This window comes from Lampris incognitus, chromosome 4 (genome assembly GCF_029633865.1).
Source record: "Lampris incognitus isolate fLamInc1 chromosome 4, fLamInc1.hap2, whole genome shotgun sequence".
Taxonomy (NCBI): domain Eukaryota; kingdom Metazoa; phylum Chordata; class Actinopteri; order Lampriformes; family Lampridae; genus Lampris; species Lampris incognitus.
The window spans coordinates 29,276,507-29,295,436 of NC_079214.1; the positions used below are offsets into that span (position 1 = coordinate 29,276,507).

General features: G+C 41.4%; 1 protein-coding gene across 1 annotated transcript in view; it reads right to left on the reverse strand.

The window, feature by feature from the left end:
* Positions 1 to 692: 692 nt before the first annotated feature.
* The window catches only part of LOC130111296 (saccharopine dehydrogenase-like oxidoreductase), a 30,345-nt gene continuing 12,107 nt past the window's right edge, over positions 693 to 18,930 (reverse strand). The window contains exons 2-12 of the mRNA XM_056278436.1: positions 13,207 to 13,319; positions 12,557 to 12,637; positions 11,264 to 11,393; positions 10,631 to 10,680; positions 10,309 to 10,439; positions 9,490 to 9,607; positions 4,839 to 4,958; positions 4,644 to 4,700; positions 4,152 to 4,263; positions 3,869 to 3,950; positions 693 to 2,775 (exon numbers count right to left, since the gene is read on the reverse strand). Of these exons, the coding sequence (XP_056134411.1) occupies positions 2,685 to 2,775; positions 3,869 to 3,950; positions 4,152 to 4,263; positions 4,644 to 4,700; positions 4,839 to 4,958; positions 9,490 to 9,607; positions 10,309 to 10,439; positions 10,631 to 10,680; positions 11,264 to 11,393; positions 12,557 to 12,637; positions 13,207 to 13,319 (1,085 nt within the window). The 3' untranslated portion in view covers positions 693 to 2,684. The remainder of the gene's footprint in view (positions 2,776 to 3,868; positions 3,951 to 4,151; positions 4,264 to 4,643; positions 4,701 to 4,838; positions 4,959 to 9,489; positions 9,608 to 10,308; positions 10,440 to 10,630; positions 10,681 to 11,263; positions 11,394 to 12,556; positions 12,638 to 13,206; positions 13,320 to 18,930) is intronic.

The following is an 18,930-nucleotide window of genomic DNA, read 5'->3' on the forward strand; positions in this document are numbered from 1 at the left end:
GAATACAGCATTCCAGGTCCTCAACAGTGCCCGGCCTTCTGCTGTCAGCCAGGGCTTCTGGTTGGGCCACGAAGAGATCGTTTTGGTGACTGTGACATCGTTTATACATTTATTGATGTAGGCTGTCACTGTATATTCCTCCAGATTAATGTGCTCACCAGAGGAGGCTGCCGCTTTGAAAATGCCCCAGTCGGTGCTCTCAGAGCAGTCCTAAAGAGCTGAAATAGACCCCTCTGACCAGACCCTGATCTGTTGCTGAACCGGTTTGGCAAGTTTCAGAAGTGGCCTGATGCTGGAATTAGCGTAACAGAGATGTGGTCTGAGTTTGCAAGGTGGGGGTGGGGGAATGCGCTGTATGCATTTTTCTCATTAGTGTAAACGAGGTCCAGTTTGTTTTTTTCCATTGTGGCAAATTTTACATGTTGATAAAATTTAGGAAATAGTCTTTAGGTTTGCATGATTGAAATCCCCAGCAATATTGAAAAATCCGTCAGGGTATGCATTTTGTTGTTTGCTGATGCCATTGTGTAGTTCGCGCAGTGCCTCTGAGGCATTAGCGCTCGGAGGCAAGTACACAGCCATATATTGTTATGAATTTGTTGTATGGTTATTTTGATTAAATTACCCTGACCGCACGTCATTGCACAATTCTGTAATAGGACTTTCAAGTCTCAAGTAGGTATCGAAAGAAAGACACAAAAGGCCTTTTTTTTTTATTACTAGAATTGGCTTTATAGATCAAGACAGAGCAAAATACAAGAAAGAAAAGGCAAAACCAAACCACAAGCAACTATCTCTAAGTGAATACACATATCTATGCATCACAAACTGTGGTCTGAGGTTAACAATAGCATTACTGTGGCTGTGTGCACGCACATGCGATTTAAACAATTCATGTCTTCACAAGAGACTAACACCAAAAACGAATTCACACATGTTAAAAGACCAGCAGAGACGCTCTTTCTAGTTAACTGAAGTATATGTTGCAGTTTTGGGAATAGACAGTTAAATGCATTTTACTGTCAGGACTTGAAAATCTAGGCTAAATTGAATGGATTATTTTAACACTAAACACCAAAGGCTTTTTGACAAGGTAAACTGAATAACCTAAAGATATACATCACTTACACAAACACATCTGTCAAAAACAAAATAGAGATTTTCACAAGCAAGCAAGGACAGGAAGGTACCATGTACGAGCACACGCGTCAGGTTTAGGCTTTGATTTCTTCATTGATGTCTACTTATCTAGCCAGGACAGGTCCAGCAAGACTGGCTAATTTGTCTGTTATGGCCAAGTGGCATGTATGGGCAATAATGGGGAGAAATGATGGGAAGAAAGTAAAGATGGGGAATTTTTTTTCTTTATATAAATTTATTTCTGATTTTTCCCTTTTTTCTCCCAATTTAGTGGCCAATCAATCCCTATTTTAATTCAAACACCCACCCTCGTACTGCATGCGTTCGTCAACTGCATCTCTCTGGCTGGCAGTCTCGAAGGAGACGCCTCCCCACTTTCGTGACAAGGCGAATTCAGGCCGAACCACTGCTTTTTCCGACACACAGAGATGCATTCATGTGACGAACACAAGCCGACTCCGCCCCCCTCCCGAAGACAGCGTTGTCAATTATTGCTGCTTCATCGAGTCCGGCCATAGTCGGATCTGACGAGACCGGGGTGCAAACCCCGGTCCCCAGTGGGCAACTGCATCGACACAAAGCCGACGCTTAGACCGCTACACCACTGCAGACCTAAAGATGGGGACTTTTGCCAATAATTAAGGCCAACAGTATTTTTTTTTCCAATACATTTTTTTCGAACCAGCCAACTGTGTCACCTACATTGATTTCATATCAACCAAACCTGTCTGCAAACAGTCTTGCCAAGTTATCATTGTCCTTAGACTCTTGCCTTTATGAAGCCTTCAGCCTACTTCATTATCATGACACTGAGTGTTCAAAGTGGTGGGGAAAAATTGGATTTTCCAAATCTGATCTGATGTTTCACAAATTACACCAACAATGGATTGATGAAATCTGAGTCATACAGGGTTATAAATCAGACTCTTTTTCTCCTTGTAATTTTATATCATAGCTTCATCTATAGGCCTGTGCACATTTTCAACATCAAATTCCTCATACTTTATTCTGTTACTCCTTCCCCTATGGTGTGCTTCGACTTCAATAAGGAACGCTAGCAGGCTAATGGCTTTTTTTTTTGTAAACAGCAGCAAAGAGATTATTACAATCAAACATATTAAAGGTGCCCTTCAAAGTTTGGTTTTGCAAACAGATTAAATTAAATTCTACCTTAAATCCCTCTGAAGACACAATGTTAGTCTAGGACAAGGCTTAACCCATGCTTACGAAAATCAGCGCTGTATTCAAGGTGTAGAACATAGCAGAGAGATTAGTAGCATTTTTAAGCCAAATGGATACTGGCAAGTTTCTGACCTTCAGGATTCATCAAGGATAATTAAGAAGGTGGTCTCATTACCAGAACCTGAACTGGGCTTGTGAAACTTGCACTGACTATCAGTTGCTGTTTTACTCTCATATAAGGCTCTGGTGCTGACAACGAACTCTCCCAGGGTTGGAAAACTTTCCATTTCCGTTTTGTTGTGAATGCAGCTTAATTAAGTGCTGAAGAAATCTATAGTACAGCATTAGGGAGGGGTCAACCTTTAGATGACTGAGAACTTGATGCCATGGTTATTGAGACGGTCAATCAAGGTGGTTTTGGCGAAAACGGCTCCCGGGGTATATACTCCTCCCCTGGAAACAGTGAGAGGTAAGGGAAGAGGAATGGAAAGGAAGATGGTGAATAAAATTAAAATGTAAGGAAAGAGAAAGCGGATGGAAGTGTGGATGGGCAAAAACCCAAGAAATTTGAGGATGGAGATGTGGGAAGGGAAGAAGATGTCACTATTCAAACTAACAATTAATCTTTGAATCCTGAGAAACTGAGTCATGGCTGGGCAAGAACAAAACTACTACCTAGACCAAAAAGTTTGTGTGCGTGTGGTTAAGGGTTTTTCACAAAGAATGTGTAAACTCCACCCCTTCGCATCGCATTTGTTCAAGTCTATGTGTTGCATGGTGCAGAAGAACTTTTGTGCTGAACACTGTGACATAATGCGGTGCATCCAATAAACACCAAGAGAAGAAGACTACAAAAAAGGCCAAATGGAGGAACCCTTGATTTTAGCAGTCCCTGGATATCACAAACTATCATTTTATTCCATATTGTGTTTTATCAAAAAAAAGAAAAATCCTTGGCTATCAAAACATTCAAAACATTATTTTTGTAACCAAAAATGTGAAATGATAGATACTCTGGTTGGGCTAGTCTATCTAATGTGCACCTGATAAGAAGATCTGAAATATGTTGTGGCCTATTAGATATCCCCCTCCATAAGTTGAAGGCTACACAGAACTAACTACTTAATTCACAGTGTTAAATGCAGTTCTCGTTACTGAAGAAATATTGGCAATGTTTCTCTTCGATTAGTAGTTTATTACAGGTAAAAAAAAACAACTTAAAAGTAATCACATTTCCCTTCCCCCATTTATTAAGAGGATGAGTGTAGCAGACGATGGGAGACTCTTGGGGATTGATATATGAATGGGAATAAGCTCATGAGGGAATAAACAGCTTATATGGAAATACGTATTTCTCCAAAAATGATTTCATGGAGCCTTTAAGCACACAATTTGAATTGTGCACTTAAGGTTTGTCTGTCATTGGAAAAAAAAAACACACCAATTTTGCAAGTTGCGTCGAGAGTACCGCATTTGGTGTGAAACCTCGTTATGTCATTTCAATAGAACAGCAGTGAATTTTGTGTCTGGAAAAGCAATAACTTACTTTTTGGGCAACTCTGTTGGTTCATTGAGGATGGTGAGAGCAGCCTGCACCATGGCAATGGGCGTGGTCACGTATCCAACCTCTGGATTAGCACAGAGATAAAAGACAAACAATTACATACACATTTCTGGTTTGTTTTCAGCCAGAATTTTTACATTTTCCAGTTCCAAATGGAATGCTACCTTAGGCAATATCTCAAATTTCTTTGACTCTGTTAACTTTCAATTTTTTCCGCCAGTGTTCTGACAAAACCTCAAATCCCATCAGCTTTACGTCCTGTTACCTGGTCCTTGGACCACTGTGTGGATCTTGCTGTTGGGCTTTCCCTTGGAAGGGTCTTGTCCCTCTGTGTAGCCTTCTCCATAGAAGGCAATCTGGAAGGATGAGCCCTCTATCTAAAAATAAAGATATGCCAAATTATTCACAAGACATTGAAAAACAGAGCCTCTCTCTCGCAGCATATTCCAACAAAATGGCATCTGATTAATGATTCTTATCTGATTTGAAGGGAAAAAAAGGCAATTTAGCCTTTATGTAAGTTAAGTAGTGACTTAACTCACATAAAGTGAAGTGTCACATAAAGCGAAGTGTTGGGAGAGAGAAACAGAACATGACACAAAGCAAAGGTCTGCAAAGGAACCCAGGATTCTGCAATTAGGCCTGAGCTTGCGTGATTTGCATTTACTTGGTCAAATATACCCACAGAATTTTTGAGTGAAACAGGGTCACTGTGAATCAGTGTAGTAATTTTAATTTTCTCTTCTATCAACGGTACCTGCTTTCTGGTTGGTCCTGCCTTAGTGAAGTAACCAAAGGAGAAGAACTCTGGGAACTGGGGAGGGATAGAGGGGGGCAAATGAGATAGATGCGCATAAGCATTGAAATAGTTCACATTACTAATATTTTTGATTTTATGTGTATCGTAAATTACATGAAATATTTCCTTCAATCTACAATAAGTGTCATTTACCTTGATAAGTAGCTTGCGTCCGTAAGCAAACTTAACCATGCACAAAAACATCATGCCAGCAAAGAGCAACTTGACGATGTTAGCAATACCTCCTATTCCAGCATACGCCCCATACTGGACCTAGGGTTGATGGTAAGGGATGAGTTATTGCTTTGTATGACACTTTGTGCAAGTTTTGCCTTTAATAAACACCACAGAAAACAAATTTAAGTGTCTAAGAAAAGGGGGTTGACCAGTAGTAAAAGTCCTGTTCCAGAGCCAGAACACTGCATTCAGGCCTGAGCCTTCATGGTACACACACTTCTAGCTGGGCCACCCAAAGTAATACCTTGCTATTACTGTGTACTCTAGGTAGATTATCAGTATCAACTACTTATATCATTCACTTAGGTACAATACTTTTCTTTTTTAAGGTTATGGACTGGTCCCTCATCTATAGTATTTTTATTGTTTTATTGAACCAATATGAATGCTGGAGCAGTGTCAGAGCTCTTTGGGAAAATGAAGAAGAGAGAGGTCTGACAGGATTTTATCTTGTCTCAGTCAAGCCACAACTATGACTACAGAGACACAGGTTGAGCCACCTCGTCTGAGAAACCAGGAAATGCTCCTGAGATTCCCTTTGATGTCTGTAGTGCCACATGTATTTGTTTAAAAATCCAATTTTAAGTATCAAAATTCTTGACAAGGAGATAATCATCTTCCTTATTGGAAATCTACTCATATATTTTCGGAATGTGTGTGTGTGTTAGTTAGTGTAGATAGCGGGACCGAAAACTACAGCACTTATGATCCTAATTCTTTTTGGAGGTGGTAGGTATTGTTCCAGAGTACGGGAAAAATCTCAAAAAATTAAAATTATGCATAAATATGCAAAATATGCATTTTTCTAAAAATGGCTAAAAACCACTTTTCTCGGCATTTCAGATGATTCTGAGCATCTATGATTTTTTTCACCTATATATAAAACAATTTCTGGGACTTAGAAATGTTTTGGCATTATGCAAAATAAATGCATTTTGGCAAAAATGCACTTATGATCCTAATTTGTTTTGGAGGTGGTAGGTATTGTTCCAGAGAGGACCAGAAAAATAGCAGAAAATTAAAATAATTATGCATAATTGTGCATAAATATGCAAAATATGCATTTTCTAAAAATGGCTAAAAACCACTTTTCTCGGCATTTCAAATGATTCTGAGCATCTGGGGGGAGGGAGTTGGAGTGGGGGGGGGTTTAGGGGCAGGGGGAAGGCAGTTAGCTGGCAGGATGAAGAGGAGGGAGATTTAGACGGGTGGATAACCAAACCGCTACATTGTAGTGGGGTTCTTCTAGTCTACTCCTGTAGTTTCACAATGTGTGTCTGGTGTGTGGTGTGTCTGTGTGAGAGTCTATAAACGGCCAAACTAAAGCACTTGGGACCTTGATTCTTTTTGGAGGTTATTGGGGATGATCGGGGGCACCTATAAAAAATAGCAGAAAATTAAAAATGCATAATATGCGGAATATGCATAAAATAGGTAGAATATGCAAAAAATATGCGGAATTAATTTGGTCATTTTAGAATGTTCTGGAGGCATACACTATGCTTCAACAAGAAATTTCCATGTTCCTAACCCCCTTCATGGCAAATTCAGGCCCATCAACTCCCATATTTCCGTAATGTGTGTGTGTGTGGTGTTAGTGTGTGTGTGTGTGTGTTGGTTAGTTAGTGTAGATAGCGGGACCGAAAACTAAAGCACTTATGATCCTAATTCTTTTTGGAGGTGGTAGGTATTGTCTCAGAGAGCAACGGAAAAATCCCAGAAAATTAAAATTATGCATAAATATGCAAAATATTGTAACGTGCATGGATAAGAAGACACACTGGCCGCTGGCTGGCGGGTCTGACCCTTTAGTCTAGCGGTTAGCGATGTCTCCTGCGGTGCGGGCGATACGGGTTCGCTTCCCGGCCACGGCAGTTCCTGTGGTTGCATTGTCCCCCAAATTCGCTACAATATGCATTTTCTAAAAATGGCTAAAAACCACTTTTCTCGGCATTTCAGATGATTCTGAGCATTTGGGGGGAGAGAGTTGGAGTGGGGGGGGGGTTTAGGGGCAAGGGGAAGGCGGTTAGCTGGCAGGATGAAGAGGAGGGAGATTTAGACGGGTGGATAACCAAACCGCTACATTGTAGCGAGGTTCTTCTATATTTTCGTAATGTGTGTGTGTGGTGTTAGTGTGTGTGTTAGTTAGTTAGTTAGTATAGATAGCATGACCGAAAACTACAGCACTTATGATCCTAATTCTTTTTGGAGGTGGTAGGTATTGTTCCAGAGAGGACCAGAAAAATAGCAGAAAATTAAAATAATTATAATAATTATGCAAAATATGCATTTTCTAAAAATGGCTAAAAACCACTTTTCTCGGCATTTCAGATGATTCTGAGCATTTGGGGGGAGGGAGTTGGAGTGGGGGGGGGGGTTTAGGGGCAGGGGGAAGGCGGTTAGCTGGCAGGATGAAGAGGAGGGAGATTTAGACGGGTGGATAACCAAACCGCTACACTGTAGCGGGGTTCTTCTATATTTTCGTAATGTGTGTGTGTGGTGTTAGTGTGTGTGTGTGTTAGTTAGTTAGTAAGTATAGATAGCGTGACCGAAAACTAAAGCACTTATGATCCTAATTCTTTTTGGAGGTGGTAGGTATTGTTTCAGAGAGTATGGGAAAAAATAAAATTATGCATAATTATGCATACATATGAAAATATGCATTTTTCTAAAAATGGCTAAAAACCACTTTTCTCGGCATTTCAGATGATTCTGAGCATCTTTGATTTTTTTGCACCTATATAAAAAAAAATTTCTGGGACTTAGAAATGTTTTGGCATTATGCAAAATATGCATTTTTGCAAAAATGCACTTATGATCCTAATTCTTTTTGGAGGTGGTAGGTATTGTTCCAGAGAGGACCAGAAAAATAGCAGAAAATTAAAATAATTATAATAATTATGCAAAATATGCATTTTCTAAAAATGGCTAAAAACCACTTTTCTCGGCATTTCAAATGATTCTGAGCATCTGGGGGGAGGGAGTTGGAGTGGGGGGGGGTTTAGGGGCAGGGGGAAGGCGGTTAGCTGGCAGGATGAAGAGGAGGGAGATTTAGACGGGTGGATAACCAAACCGCTACATTGTAGCGGGGTTCTTCTAGTCACATAATACTTCACATGCAAGAAGCAAAAACCATGAAGGTAAAAAAATTTACTCTTCTAGTCAGGCGAACACATTGCATCCCGATGGCACTTCTAATTCATGCCCGTCACATTAGTAATCAGAAATAACAAGGGGGTGATTGAAGTAAAAAGTTTCCACTAAATGTCATCACAACATGGAGCATTATCATGATCTTCTTTATAATAGGTCCATTAATGTGTATGCATTACACTCCACATATGGTAAGGATTGGATTATGAAGAACCATAGATTCAATAGATTCCTATTTGCAGATATCTTTCCTTTGTACAGTGTTTTAAATGTTGGAAGATTTACATGGTGATTTTGAAAGGGACAAACCACATGGAATCTGATCACATGGAATCTGATGTCTCCCTGGTTAGCACATGTTGACAAGTGCAGTTTTTGCTTTGTGTTTAAGTGCGGAGAGAGCTCAAGAGAGCTGGGTGAGTAGGGGGGCATCCGGGTAGCGTGGCGGTCTATTCCGTTGCCTACCAACACGGGGATTGCCGGATCAAATCCCCATGTTCCCTCCGGCTTGGTCAGGCATCCCAACAGACACAATTGGCCGTGTCTGTGGGTGGAAAGCCGGATGTAGGTATGTGTCCTGGTCGCTGCACTAGCGCCTCCTCTGGTTGGTCAGGGCGCCTGTTCGGGGGGAGGGGTAACTGGGGGGAATAGCATGATCCTCCCAAGTGCTACGTCACCCTGGCTAAACTCCGCACCATCAGGTGAAAAGAAGTGGCTGGTGACTCCACATGTATTGGAGGAAGCATGTGAAAGTCTGCAGCCCTCCCTGGCTCAGTAGAGGGGGTGGAGCAGAGACCGTGACGGCTCGGAAGAGTGTGGTAATTGGCCGGATACAATTGGGGAGAAAAACGGGGGGGGGGGGGGGGTGCAAAAAAAAAACAGCAGGGTGAGTCTCCACACAAACTGCACGTTAAAACAGTGTACAAAGTAAGCCTAACACTTAAACTGAAAGAGATTATAAAGCCGAAAGGTATAATACAAGGTGGACTCTGCAATATATTCAACACAAAGCACAGTTGCGATCACTCACAAACGAGATAACTTAAGCGAAAAGGAGAAGAAACAATTAATTCTGCCTCTTCGGTTTCCTCTCTGTTTCAACATCAATAGGACAGAAGTGGATGTAATGCCATGCTCTTTTATTATAACCTCATCCTAAAGGCAGATTTGAAAAGGTTTTAGCCACTAACTCTCAGATCCGAACAGATCTAATTTCTAAAATCACTTTGGATATTTCGTTTGTGCTGCATGGCCGAGAGCCAAAAAACAAAAAACCAAACAACTGCATTACTTCAGGTTTGTTGTTGTTGTTTTGTTTTTTTCTGTACTGCACTTGAATCTTGATTTAGGAGTCTAAAAGAAAACCCCTAAAATCCTGAGAGTGCTGAAAAAGAAAAGAGGATGAGAGACTTACTGGTGTGGCCTGCTGCTCCTCCACTAGGAAGCGCTGCGTTCTCCTCACTACAGAAGGATCAGATCCTAAGAAAGGTACTGCATACTGCTGGATTTCATTACTGAAGAACATAACACCCCTAGAAATACACACAGAGAAAGATATACAAAACATGTGCATTCAGACACAAAATGCCAAAATGCGATATGATCACAAAACATTCACAGTTATTATGTGGGACAAATAGTTTACATCCCTGTGTGTAGTGAAAGGCGAAGTTGCATTTGCATTTTGTGCACAATTTTAAAAACTGTTTAATCGTTCTTGGAAAGTTGTCTGAACAGGATGCTTTTTCAGGCAATAACATTATATTTTTGAATTTTACCTGATTGTCTTTCCTACATCAGAAACTTCAATGTGTGGATAAGAGAATAGTACATCTGTTTTCAGTTTGCCAAAAATGGCCTGTTATGGGCACATTGAAGGTCGAGCTTAATTTTCCAAATACCGAAGTATCCCTTTACTGAAGGGTTGCTTTCAGCCATCCTTTTTTATTTCATGCCATTTTCTTTATGCATCAGTTTGCAAAATCCTCAATGCTACAGCATACAGTTCCCTAAGGTACCTGTGTGACATAAATGGAAACTTGGGTTTTATTTTATTGTTGACTCAATAGAATCCCATGCATGGTCCCCAGCGATGGGGCATCTCCAAATATTTTTACTGTAGATATGTATGAAAACATAGCATTTTTATGTTTTCATTGTGTGAAATTAATTTACAGTAATGGATTTAATGTGGTTTGTGAAGTGAAAACTCCTTGCTACCTTAGTGTCTTACCTGCGTTTGATTTTAGAACCAACAGTGGGGAGGGGTTTGTAATTAAACTTTCTTCTTAGTATCTTGAGCTTTACACTGTCAGCAAAACCATGGATGGCTGACTGCCAAGTACCATCATGGATGCATCCACCCTTGATGTAGACATATTAAAAAAAATGGTTATGAGGTAAGAAGGACAGAGGCAAAAAAAGAAAACACCAAAGAAGAAATGGGGAGAGTGAGGAAGAGTAAGGAAAACAGGGAGAGGAAGATTCAAAAAGGACAGACTTAAACAGGAAGTGTACGCTCAGTGCACACACTTATTAGTAACATTGTCAAATACCTCAGGTCCTGTGCTGGTTGTCAGGAAACTCTCTACTGCAGTAAGTGTCCCTGTGGCCACGCGCACGCACACACACACACACACACCCACACCCACACAGTTTAATCTAATACAAGCTTTAGCAGATACTGTTGGCCTTCATGTGTCTAAGGGTGGGAGGAGTTGTGGTTCCAGGATGCTGAAACGCATTGTTGTGCTTTCTTGAGCTGTTGTGGGTCTAACGCAAAGAAACATTGATGAGGGAAGGCACCCACTTGCTAACCCCAACATACGGAGGCTCAGCCCTCTTATAGCTCATTTAGGTATATTAGTAAATTATGTTGCCTGTGAAATGGGCCACTAGACTCACATCAGCATAACCTGCTGTCTTCTATGTCTTCTACTATCAGGTTAGTGTACTGGGATAGGACAGGGATTAAGGCTACCTTAGCTTGCTGTCTGAATTTGACTTTAGTGTGACTGACTCATTCTGGAGTATGGCACAGGGAGTGTAACATCATATCCTGAATGTTTGTAAATGTCAGAAATGCATCTAGTACCACTCGAGGAGAGAGAGAATGAACTACATAAGGGACCTTTGTTTGTGTATGGGTGTTTATGTGTGTGCCTATGTACATGTTCATTTGTTCATACCGTTGAAATGGTCCCTGGTGTAAATTACTCCCATATCAGCAGGTATAGAGTCAAATCCACTGCTTCCAATGATGTATACTCCCTTATCAGCCGCCTCGTCATGGTAATCGTACTGCATGCTCTCCAGAAACTACATACATAGACAAACATAAATCACACTGAGACATGCATAGACATGCATAGATACATAGAAAGACACACACAGAGAAATGTTTTAATGATGCCAACTCTTTTGAATACAATGAACTCCTTGACGTGCTGCATTCATCGGACTTGTGAGACTCAGTTTTACACTGTAAGAAAAAAAAAACCCTAAAAAAAGGAATCTCTGTATTACTCTTAAGAATAGATCGAAAACATGTATGGTCCCTAAACCTCCCTAAGACCCATATTTAAAATAGATTTGGCCAGTATGACACTGAGAATCACATATAACCTATCTTCAAAGTTGTCTGGTCAACTGTATATTGCTTCTTGAGATGACTTTTGCCCTGATAAAATAATGATGACCAAGCGTTTTCCTCAGCTTTTTGAGAAGGTTAAATGGCCATACTGCCAGTGACATGGGACTTAAATTGGGACCTGGAATCGATATCCAAGTATACAAAACCGTCTAAGTAAGTAACGTTGAATGCCTTTACAGTTTCCAAATACAGTTCACATAAAACTCTCTTTCAGCTGTACAAGCATTGATGGCATTTCAATAGAGAGGAAACCTGTGCGTCATCATTAACAGCCAAACAAATGAGAATTTGCTCTAAAAGGGTACAGTACGGCTCTCAGCACATTTCCCATTTAAACTGAGAATAAATAACTGCAAAGTTGAACAGCAGTACATTTACAGAGCAATGACATGAAAGAAAAGGTCAAGTGACACCTTTGCAGGTGAAAACTGATTTAAGAAAAATTAGAATTATCAAACTGATGGTGCTCATATGTTACGCAAAACAAGGAGTAATGTATAAAAATGAGATGAATGCCATCAGCATAACCCCTGTGTTTTGGGGGAAAAAAATCCCATGTCTGAAAATACCATTAATAACTAATGTGTTGAAATGTGAAGTCACACCAGTCACTGAAAGTTATACCAGAAATGAAGGAGAACAACATCATTTGGCACTCCGTTTATTGACACAAATAGTAAAATGAAACAAATCCTCTTAATTAAATGTAGAATTTAGGTAAAACTGAATAAAATGAGAATTGGAAAAAAAAAAGAGTCAACCACTGCCCTGGAGTGCGTAGCTTATCGGTTTAATGTGGAGAAACAACCACACACTCAAGACAGCTTACCTGAGGCTCTCCACTGATGTCAATATAATGGGCTTCATTCTCCACACAAGCCTTCACCACTGGCTCACCATAGAACCTGTACTGTACACAAGCAAAGACAGATAATAATAACAATAATAATAATAATAATTACATTTATATAGCGCTTTTCTAGACACCCAAAGTGCTTCACATTGAAGGGGGCAACTCACTTCAACCACCACCAATGTATAGCACCCAGGTGCCTGTGCCTGCTGTAATTCAGCAAAAGGTCAATACAGTGCTGCTGACATAAATCAGCATAGTTGATTACGGTATAAGAATTTAGCTTCGGACAAGAATCTTTAGCATACAGCGAATGAGGTACTGTTAGAAACCTATTTTCCATTCGGACATTAGCACAATCTGATTATTGTGTTTGTACTGAATGAGGGCTACTGTGACGAAGAAAGAACGAAAGAAAGAAAAGAGGGAAGAAGAGAGGGAGAAAAATGGGTTGGTGGTGAGCTATGTTGCAAAATAGGCTAATGTCTCTAAGCTGTAAGTATTGTGTGATGATGTACAAGAGAAAATTAGTGTAACAGTGAGGGAGTGTGTGGTAAGAGACCACGTTTTGTTAGTAGGAGAGATAGCAACACAGTGATAGTATGTGTGTCCAGTATTCTACTTACAGGCCCCACACAGTTGAGAACAATCACAGCCTGTTTGCACATGGCTGCCAGGGAGTCTGGTTCTCCTACATCTGCTACAATGATGTCTACCTCTGTCTTCAACTCTGGCTCACCTATAAACACACACACATTTAGCCTAGATTAAAATGGCCCGCATTAAGACACAATGGGCCTCACTCATCAATCATTCGTACGTACATACAAATTTGTTCTTACACGCCTATGGAATTTTTTAGCCCTGAAGTTTGTCTCAGAAACCAGTGTAGAACCTGGGTAACCCCTGAATTTAGACACCAATTGGTTAAAACTGATGTCTTTGCAAGCCTGGATGATTGCTTGTTGCAAAAGGTAGACAATAGATGTTACGGGGAAGGAATTACAAATAACCATCAGGCTTTGCTTCTGACTGTCAGACAATCTTGAGAGCTAAAAGAATTCCATGGATGTGTAAGAACAAATTTGTATATTTGTGCTGTTGTAAAGTCCACTGAGGCAAATTTGTGATTTGTGATATTGGGCTATACAAATAAAATTGACTTGACTTGACTATATACAAACAATTGATGAATGAGGCCCACTAAGCATAAATACAAGCGCTTACAACCATTACAATTAAACTTTTTCTAAAGAATTACATCAACATATTTTTCATGGACCAAGAGTGAACAATCTAGCTTCCGAGTTTGTGGATGTATGTATGGCATGTGCATAGTCACTGCAGTTTTGAACAGTGGTAATGATCATATCTAATGATTTGATTAGAGATCAAATTAAATAACCATTTTCCACTCCTAGATGAATACAATTAGATCTCCTAATTATGCAGAGCTGCTAAATTGCTGGCATTGGACAACTTTTTTTGTGATCAACAATTTTCGTTTTTAAAAAACAGGACACAACAAACACACAAACAACAACAGGGCAGCACATTAGTAACAATGTTTAAGGACCGAAATAAAGGGGGAAACAATTTACAGAATAAAAAAAACATATCCATAGTAGCTGAGAGTAAGAGACAGACATTCCCAAGGGAAAAACAAATAATAATGGACTGAAAAGAAAGGAAAAAAAACAACAATAAAACAAAACTATACATTGTAAATACAACCATCCATTTCTACTAACTTCCAAAGCTGGCCTGCTCCAGATCTGATGTTACTGGGTGTGGAGGGGTGCGAGAAGAGGGAGATCCCTTCTTTTAAGGTAGTCTGTTATGGACACAGCTATGCCTGACCATGCCTGCACAGTGGCAGGCTTGGCTCTATTGAGTCATGCTGTTGTACACTCAAGAGACACTATGCTCTGGTAGGATGCCATCCAGTACTTAATTAAAGGAAGTTTGGGATTAAACCACAGTGTCAGTATGGTCTTTTTTGCTGCAGTAAAGCCTGCCAGCATTAGTCTTCGCTGATTTAAATTGAGAGACAGAGACGAATCGTCATTGAGCAGACAAAGGCAGGGATGAGGCAGTATTGATGATCCTAATAACTCTGACAGCGTTGACATAACCTGTGTCCAAAAATCTCTGATCAGTGAACAGTCCCAAAACATAATTGTGCCCGGCACCTGAGCCCAGCAGTGAGTACAGTTAGGACTGGTAATTAGTTTCATTTTAAAACATGTGATTGGTGTAGCATATGCTCTGTGAATCACCTTATAGTGTATAAGCCAATACGCAATATTTTTAGAGGTACTGCTTATGTTAGACCATATCGTTCCCCAATTTGTTTCCAGACTGACAATGCAGAGTTCCCTGGCCCACACCACTTCAACTGCCAGTTAGTCCATGGGCCAGACGATATTTCGGTACACTCAAGGTGGCAAAACTTACTTATAATTTTTGAAAGGATCCATGTCTGTAGATGATATTTTGGTATGATAACCATTCCTGAGTGGCAGCTGTATCACAGTTATCAGCTCATGAAGTTAACCACCCGCTAAACTAAATTGCATTTTAGACGCTGGTGCATATCCTGGTTTAGCCTCATGGTCAGGACATTTTTCAATGTTCTATAATATTGTCTTTGGTATCATTTTAAAGGGGACCTTCTTAGCTTTCATTCAAGCCCTGTTGTGGATATTTCTCACAAATATAGAGGTCACTTGAGCTCTTCAACCCGTCAATAACACACATCTTTCTGCAATTTTCGCCTAAACTATATTCTTTCTTTTAGCCCTGTGGCATCTAGGAATATCAGGGACACAAAACACAAAAACTGGAATACTCACAGGACTGTAAAGATTCAGAAAATGTATAATATACCCATACTATTTCATTGTGTGAGGTGATTGTGAGCCTTAAATGAGAACTAGACCAAAGCCAGTTAGGTCACAAACTGGTCTCTATACATTTGTTTAAATACACAATCAAAATACATGATAAAAAGGAATACCATAGTGAGGTAATGAACTATTTTAATATTTTAAACAACATTGACATTTACATATACTTAGTCAATGATACATGTAATCTCATATCATTAGTGGGTATATGTAATGGTAATAGGTAGGGTAATGGGTATATGTGAATATGGTTACATTATTGTTATCAAGCTCTGGGTAACCAAGTCCAGAATCAACATCCTGTGCATCAATAGACTACTACCACAGTAATACCATCAGAATAATCACACTGTCATTCATCAAACTGCTTGTTTCTCTCATCATCTGACTCCCCAAGTTCAAAGTCCAGTTCTGGACCATCCTGCTGTTTTTGGTTACTGCAGGTCTGTAACCTGCACATGTCTGTGCATGGAAGTCCATTGACAGGCACATGCAGCTGGGCATTTTGCATGAATGCACACACTTGCATGTTAGCATTTCCAAGACAACATCTGGTGCAGGTGGGGAGCGCATCCAGTAAATGGCCAGCTTGCCTTCATCGTCTGTCCATCCATACTCAGTAGGGCTTGGCACCACGGGGTTAGCCTGCAGACAGCACTTCCATATTGCTGCCTGATAGTTGGCTCGTTGAACATGCATAAAGAGACAGTCTCTACATGGTGGCAGCTGGCTGGACTCAACCTCTCCCCTTTTGGTGCAGAAGAGCTGGTAACGCAGTTTGTTCGCCTCAGCAGTGCTGCTATTAGCAACATACATCCGACAGGTGAACTGCTCAATTTTCTGGAACAGCTCATCACTCACATTCCATGTCTGTCCCAGTTGACTAAAAGTCTCTTGGCAGGAAGTGTGCTTTCTCACTATCTTCAGGGCATTCAGCTTCCCTCGACCAGCGAATGCACTGACAGTGTCGCAGCCTGTGAAGGCATGTAAGCCAATTAGGTTGTCACAGATGCTGTCTCCAAGTGAACTTGCCAGTTTGGTGATGTCGACAAACGGTGTGCGGTTCTGAGTCCCACACTTCTGGTGCTGGGACAGGTGACAGGTGATGTCCTTCTGGAAGCCAAGACAAAGCACCATGACATCAGTGTCCTCAGCTGTAATGATAACTGACTTTGAGCCCGCATTTGCTGCATGCAATGCATGCAGGAGCAGACGGGTGTCAGCTTCTTCATGTGTGGAGTGCAGTTCTGCTGCTTCCTCACACCCATCTTCTGTCAACTTGTAGCAGGTTTCCTTACAGGTCATGTACAACACCTTGCCATGCAGCATAGCTCTGTATCGTGGGAGTTTCCACCCTTCCACCAGAAACTTGATGAGACTGGTCTTGTTGGAGGAACTGCACAGAAATGTTCTCCACTGCTGGACGTGGTGTCCCCCTGCAAGATTCTTGTACTGGAGAGTGATGTCTCCACCCCGGTTCAGTCGTTCAGCATCTTTGATCGAAGTCTGGTGATAGACATCAAAAACAACATCAATCCTCCCACTCTGTGCTCCCTCATGGAGGACCTGGGTCAAGGCTGACTCTGCCAACTGTGCAAAGGTTTTGTTGTTGCCATTCATTTTTTGGACCAGGCTCATCCCATCAATGATGGAAGTAGATGGGATTGGGATGTCTTCTGCAGGAGATACATTCTTTTCAAGCTCTCTGGCAAGTGCAGCCTTGTTTGTTTTTCGTAAGGACCCATCAGCATTTGCCAGTGCCCATGGTAGTGGGCCCAATGGGTAGGCAAGGACATCCTTCAGATTCACCTTCCTGCTTTCAGCCACCAGGATCATGTGACTGAAAAGGTTTCTATCTGCCTTCAGAACCACATCCTGTGCTTTCTTTCCATGAGCTTGTTTTGTGCTGACATTGGAGAATGTTTTCAGACTTTGCTTGGTCATCTTGTCGTGGAATTTCACAGGTGGTGGGTCTGCATCTAACCTTGTTTGCTGGAATGCTTGGTAGGCCTCTTCTCCTTTCTCAAGAGCTCTCAAGAGATCTATGGTCACATCAGGTGGAGCCATGTTGCCAGTGGAGAGGCTAACCAAATCAATCTCATCAGGGGACATAGGATTGAGCCAGTTATTCTCCATAAGGTCCATGAGAGACTGGACATCTGCTTCATCTCTCTTGATCCTTGGACTCTGTAGATCTGGATGAGACCATTTGCACCTGCCTTGACCTGTCAGGTCTCTCAGCTGTCTGAGGTACATGCTTCTATACTCAGCTGTGAGATAATATTTGGTCACAGCTCCTGGCTTCAAGCTGAATCCCTTTGTCCCTCCAGCTGTTTGGGTGTCTTTGTTCACCGTTTCTTCTATAGCTTGGTCAACAGGGATTCGGCCAAAGGGATTGGTGGAGCCCAGTTGGACTGAGAAGCCTCCTTCCATGAATTCTGTGTACACATCTGGGTGTGTGATGGGCAGCTCAGACATCTGGGCGTAGTAGTAGGGGAGGTAGCATGCATAATTCATCCTGTCATAAGCAAAGCACCATGGGATCATTGCTCGAATGCTAGCCAAGTGTAGCATCCAGTCTCCCTCTCTGGATGCTTGGATGAGCCCCAACAAGATTTCAACCATGTCCAAATAGGACATCCAGAAGTTCGAGAGGCTGCCGTTTCCACCTCTAAGGAACTCACGGTAGACTTCAAATAGATCCATGATGCGTGTACAAGAGCTGTTCTCGAGGACCTCCTTCAAAGCATGTTGTGAGACTTCTTTCCCAAGGCTGTCAATGGTCTTCAGTGTCTCATTCAGGTGAACCATGTCATTCCTGTGAGTTTCTTCCAACCAGGACAGGAAACCATTCAAGGTCAGTCGCATGAGAGCCTCATACAGGAGCTTGTGTAGTCGCACTGCCCTGTTGTACTTGCGGCCATCCATAACACCAGCAATTGAGCCTTCTGCAATCATGCCAGACTCAATGCAGAGGTCTTTGAGTCCAGCATCTTGGAAACGCTTTCCTATTATTGCCAGCAGTGTGCAGATGGTGTGGAATACCCCAAGCCTAACGATATCATGGAACTTGTCATGGTGTTTCCATGTGATCTCGACAGCCTTCGCATACAGGGCTTGGTCAAAGACACAGACAATCTTCCTCAGGCCTAAGCACTGCATGATGCTCAGTGACTGGTTAAGCACCTCGTTGACAGTAGACATTTTTGTCGCTCGAGCATTGATGGTAGGCAGATAGCCTATATTGTCGGGGATGACCGTCATCTCTCCTCGAGTCAGGATGTTGAAGCCTGTCCAGCTGCTGACTGACTGTTCTTCTTGTTGTGACATGCGTGCTAGGACCCAAAGAAGGTTTTTCTCTCTGGCAAGCTTAGTATTGGCTGCAGTATCGGCATCTGACTTTTTGCTTTGTGGTGGCCCTACCCGTTGTCCAGCATTGTA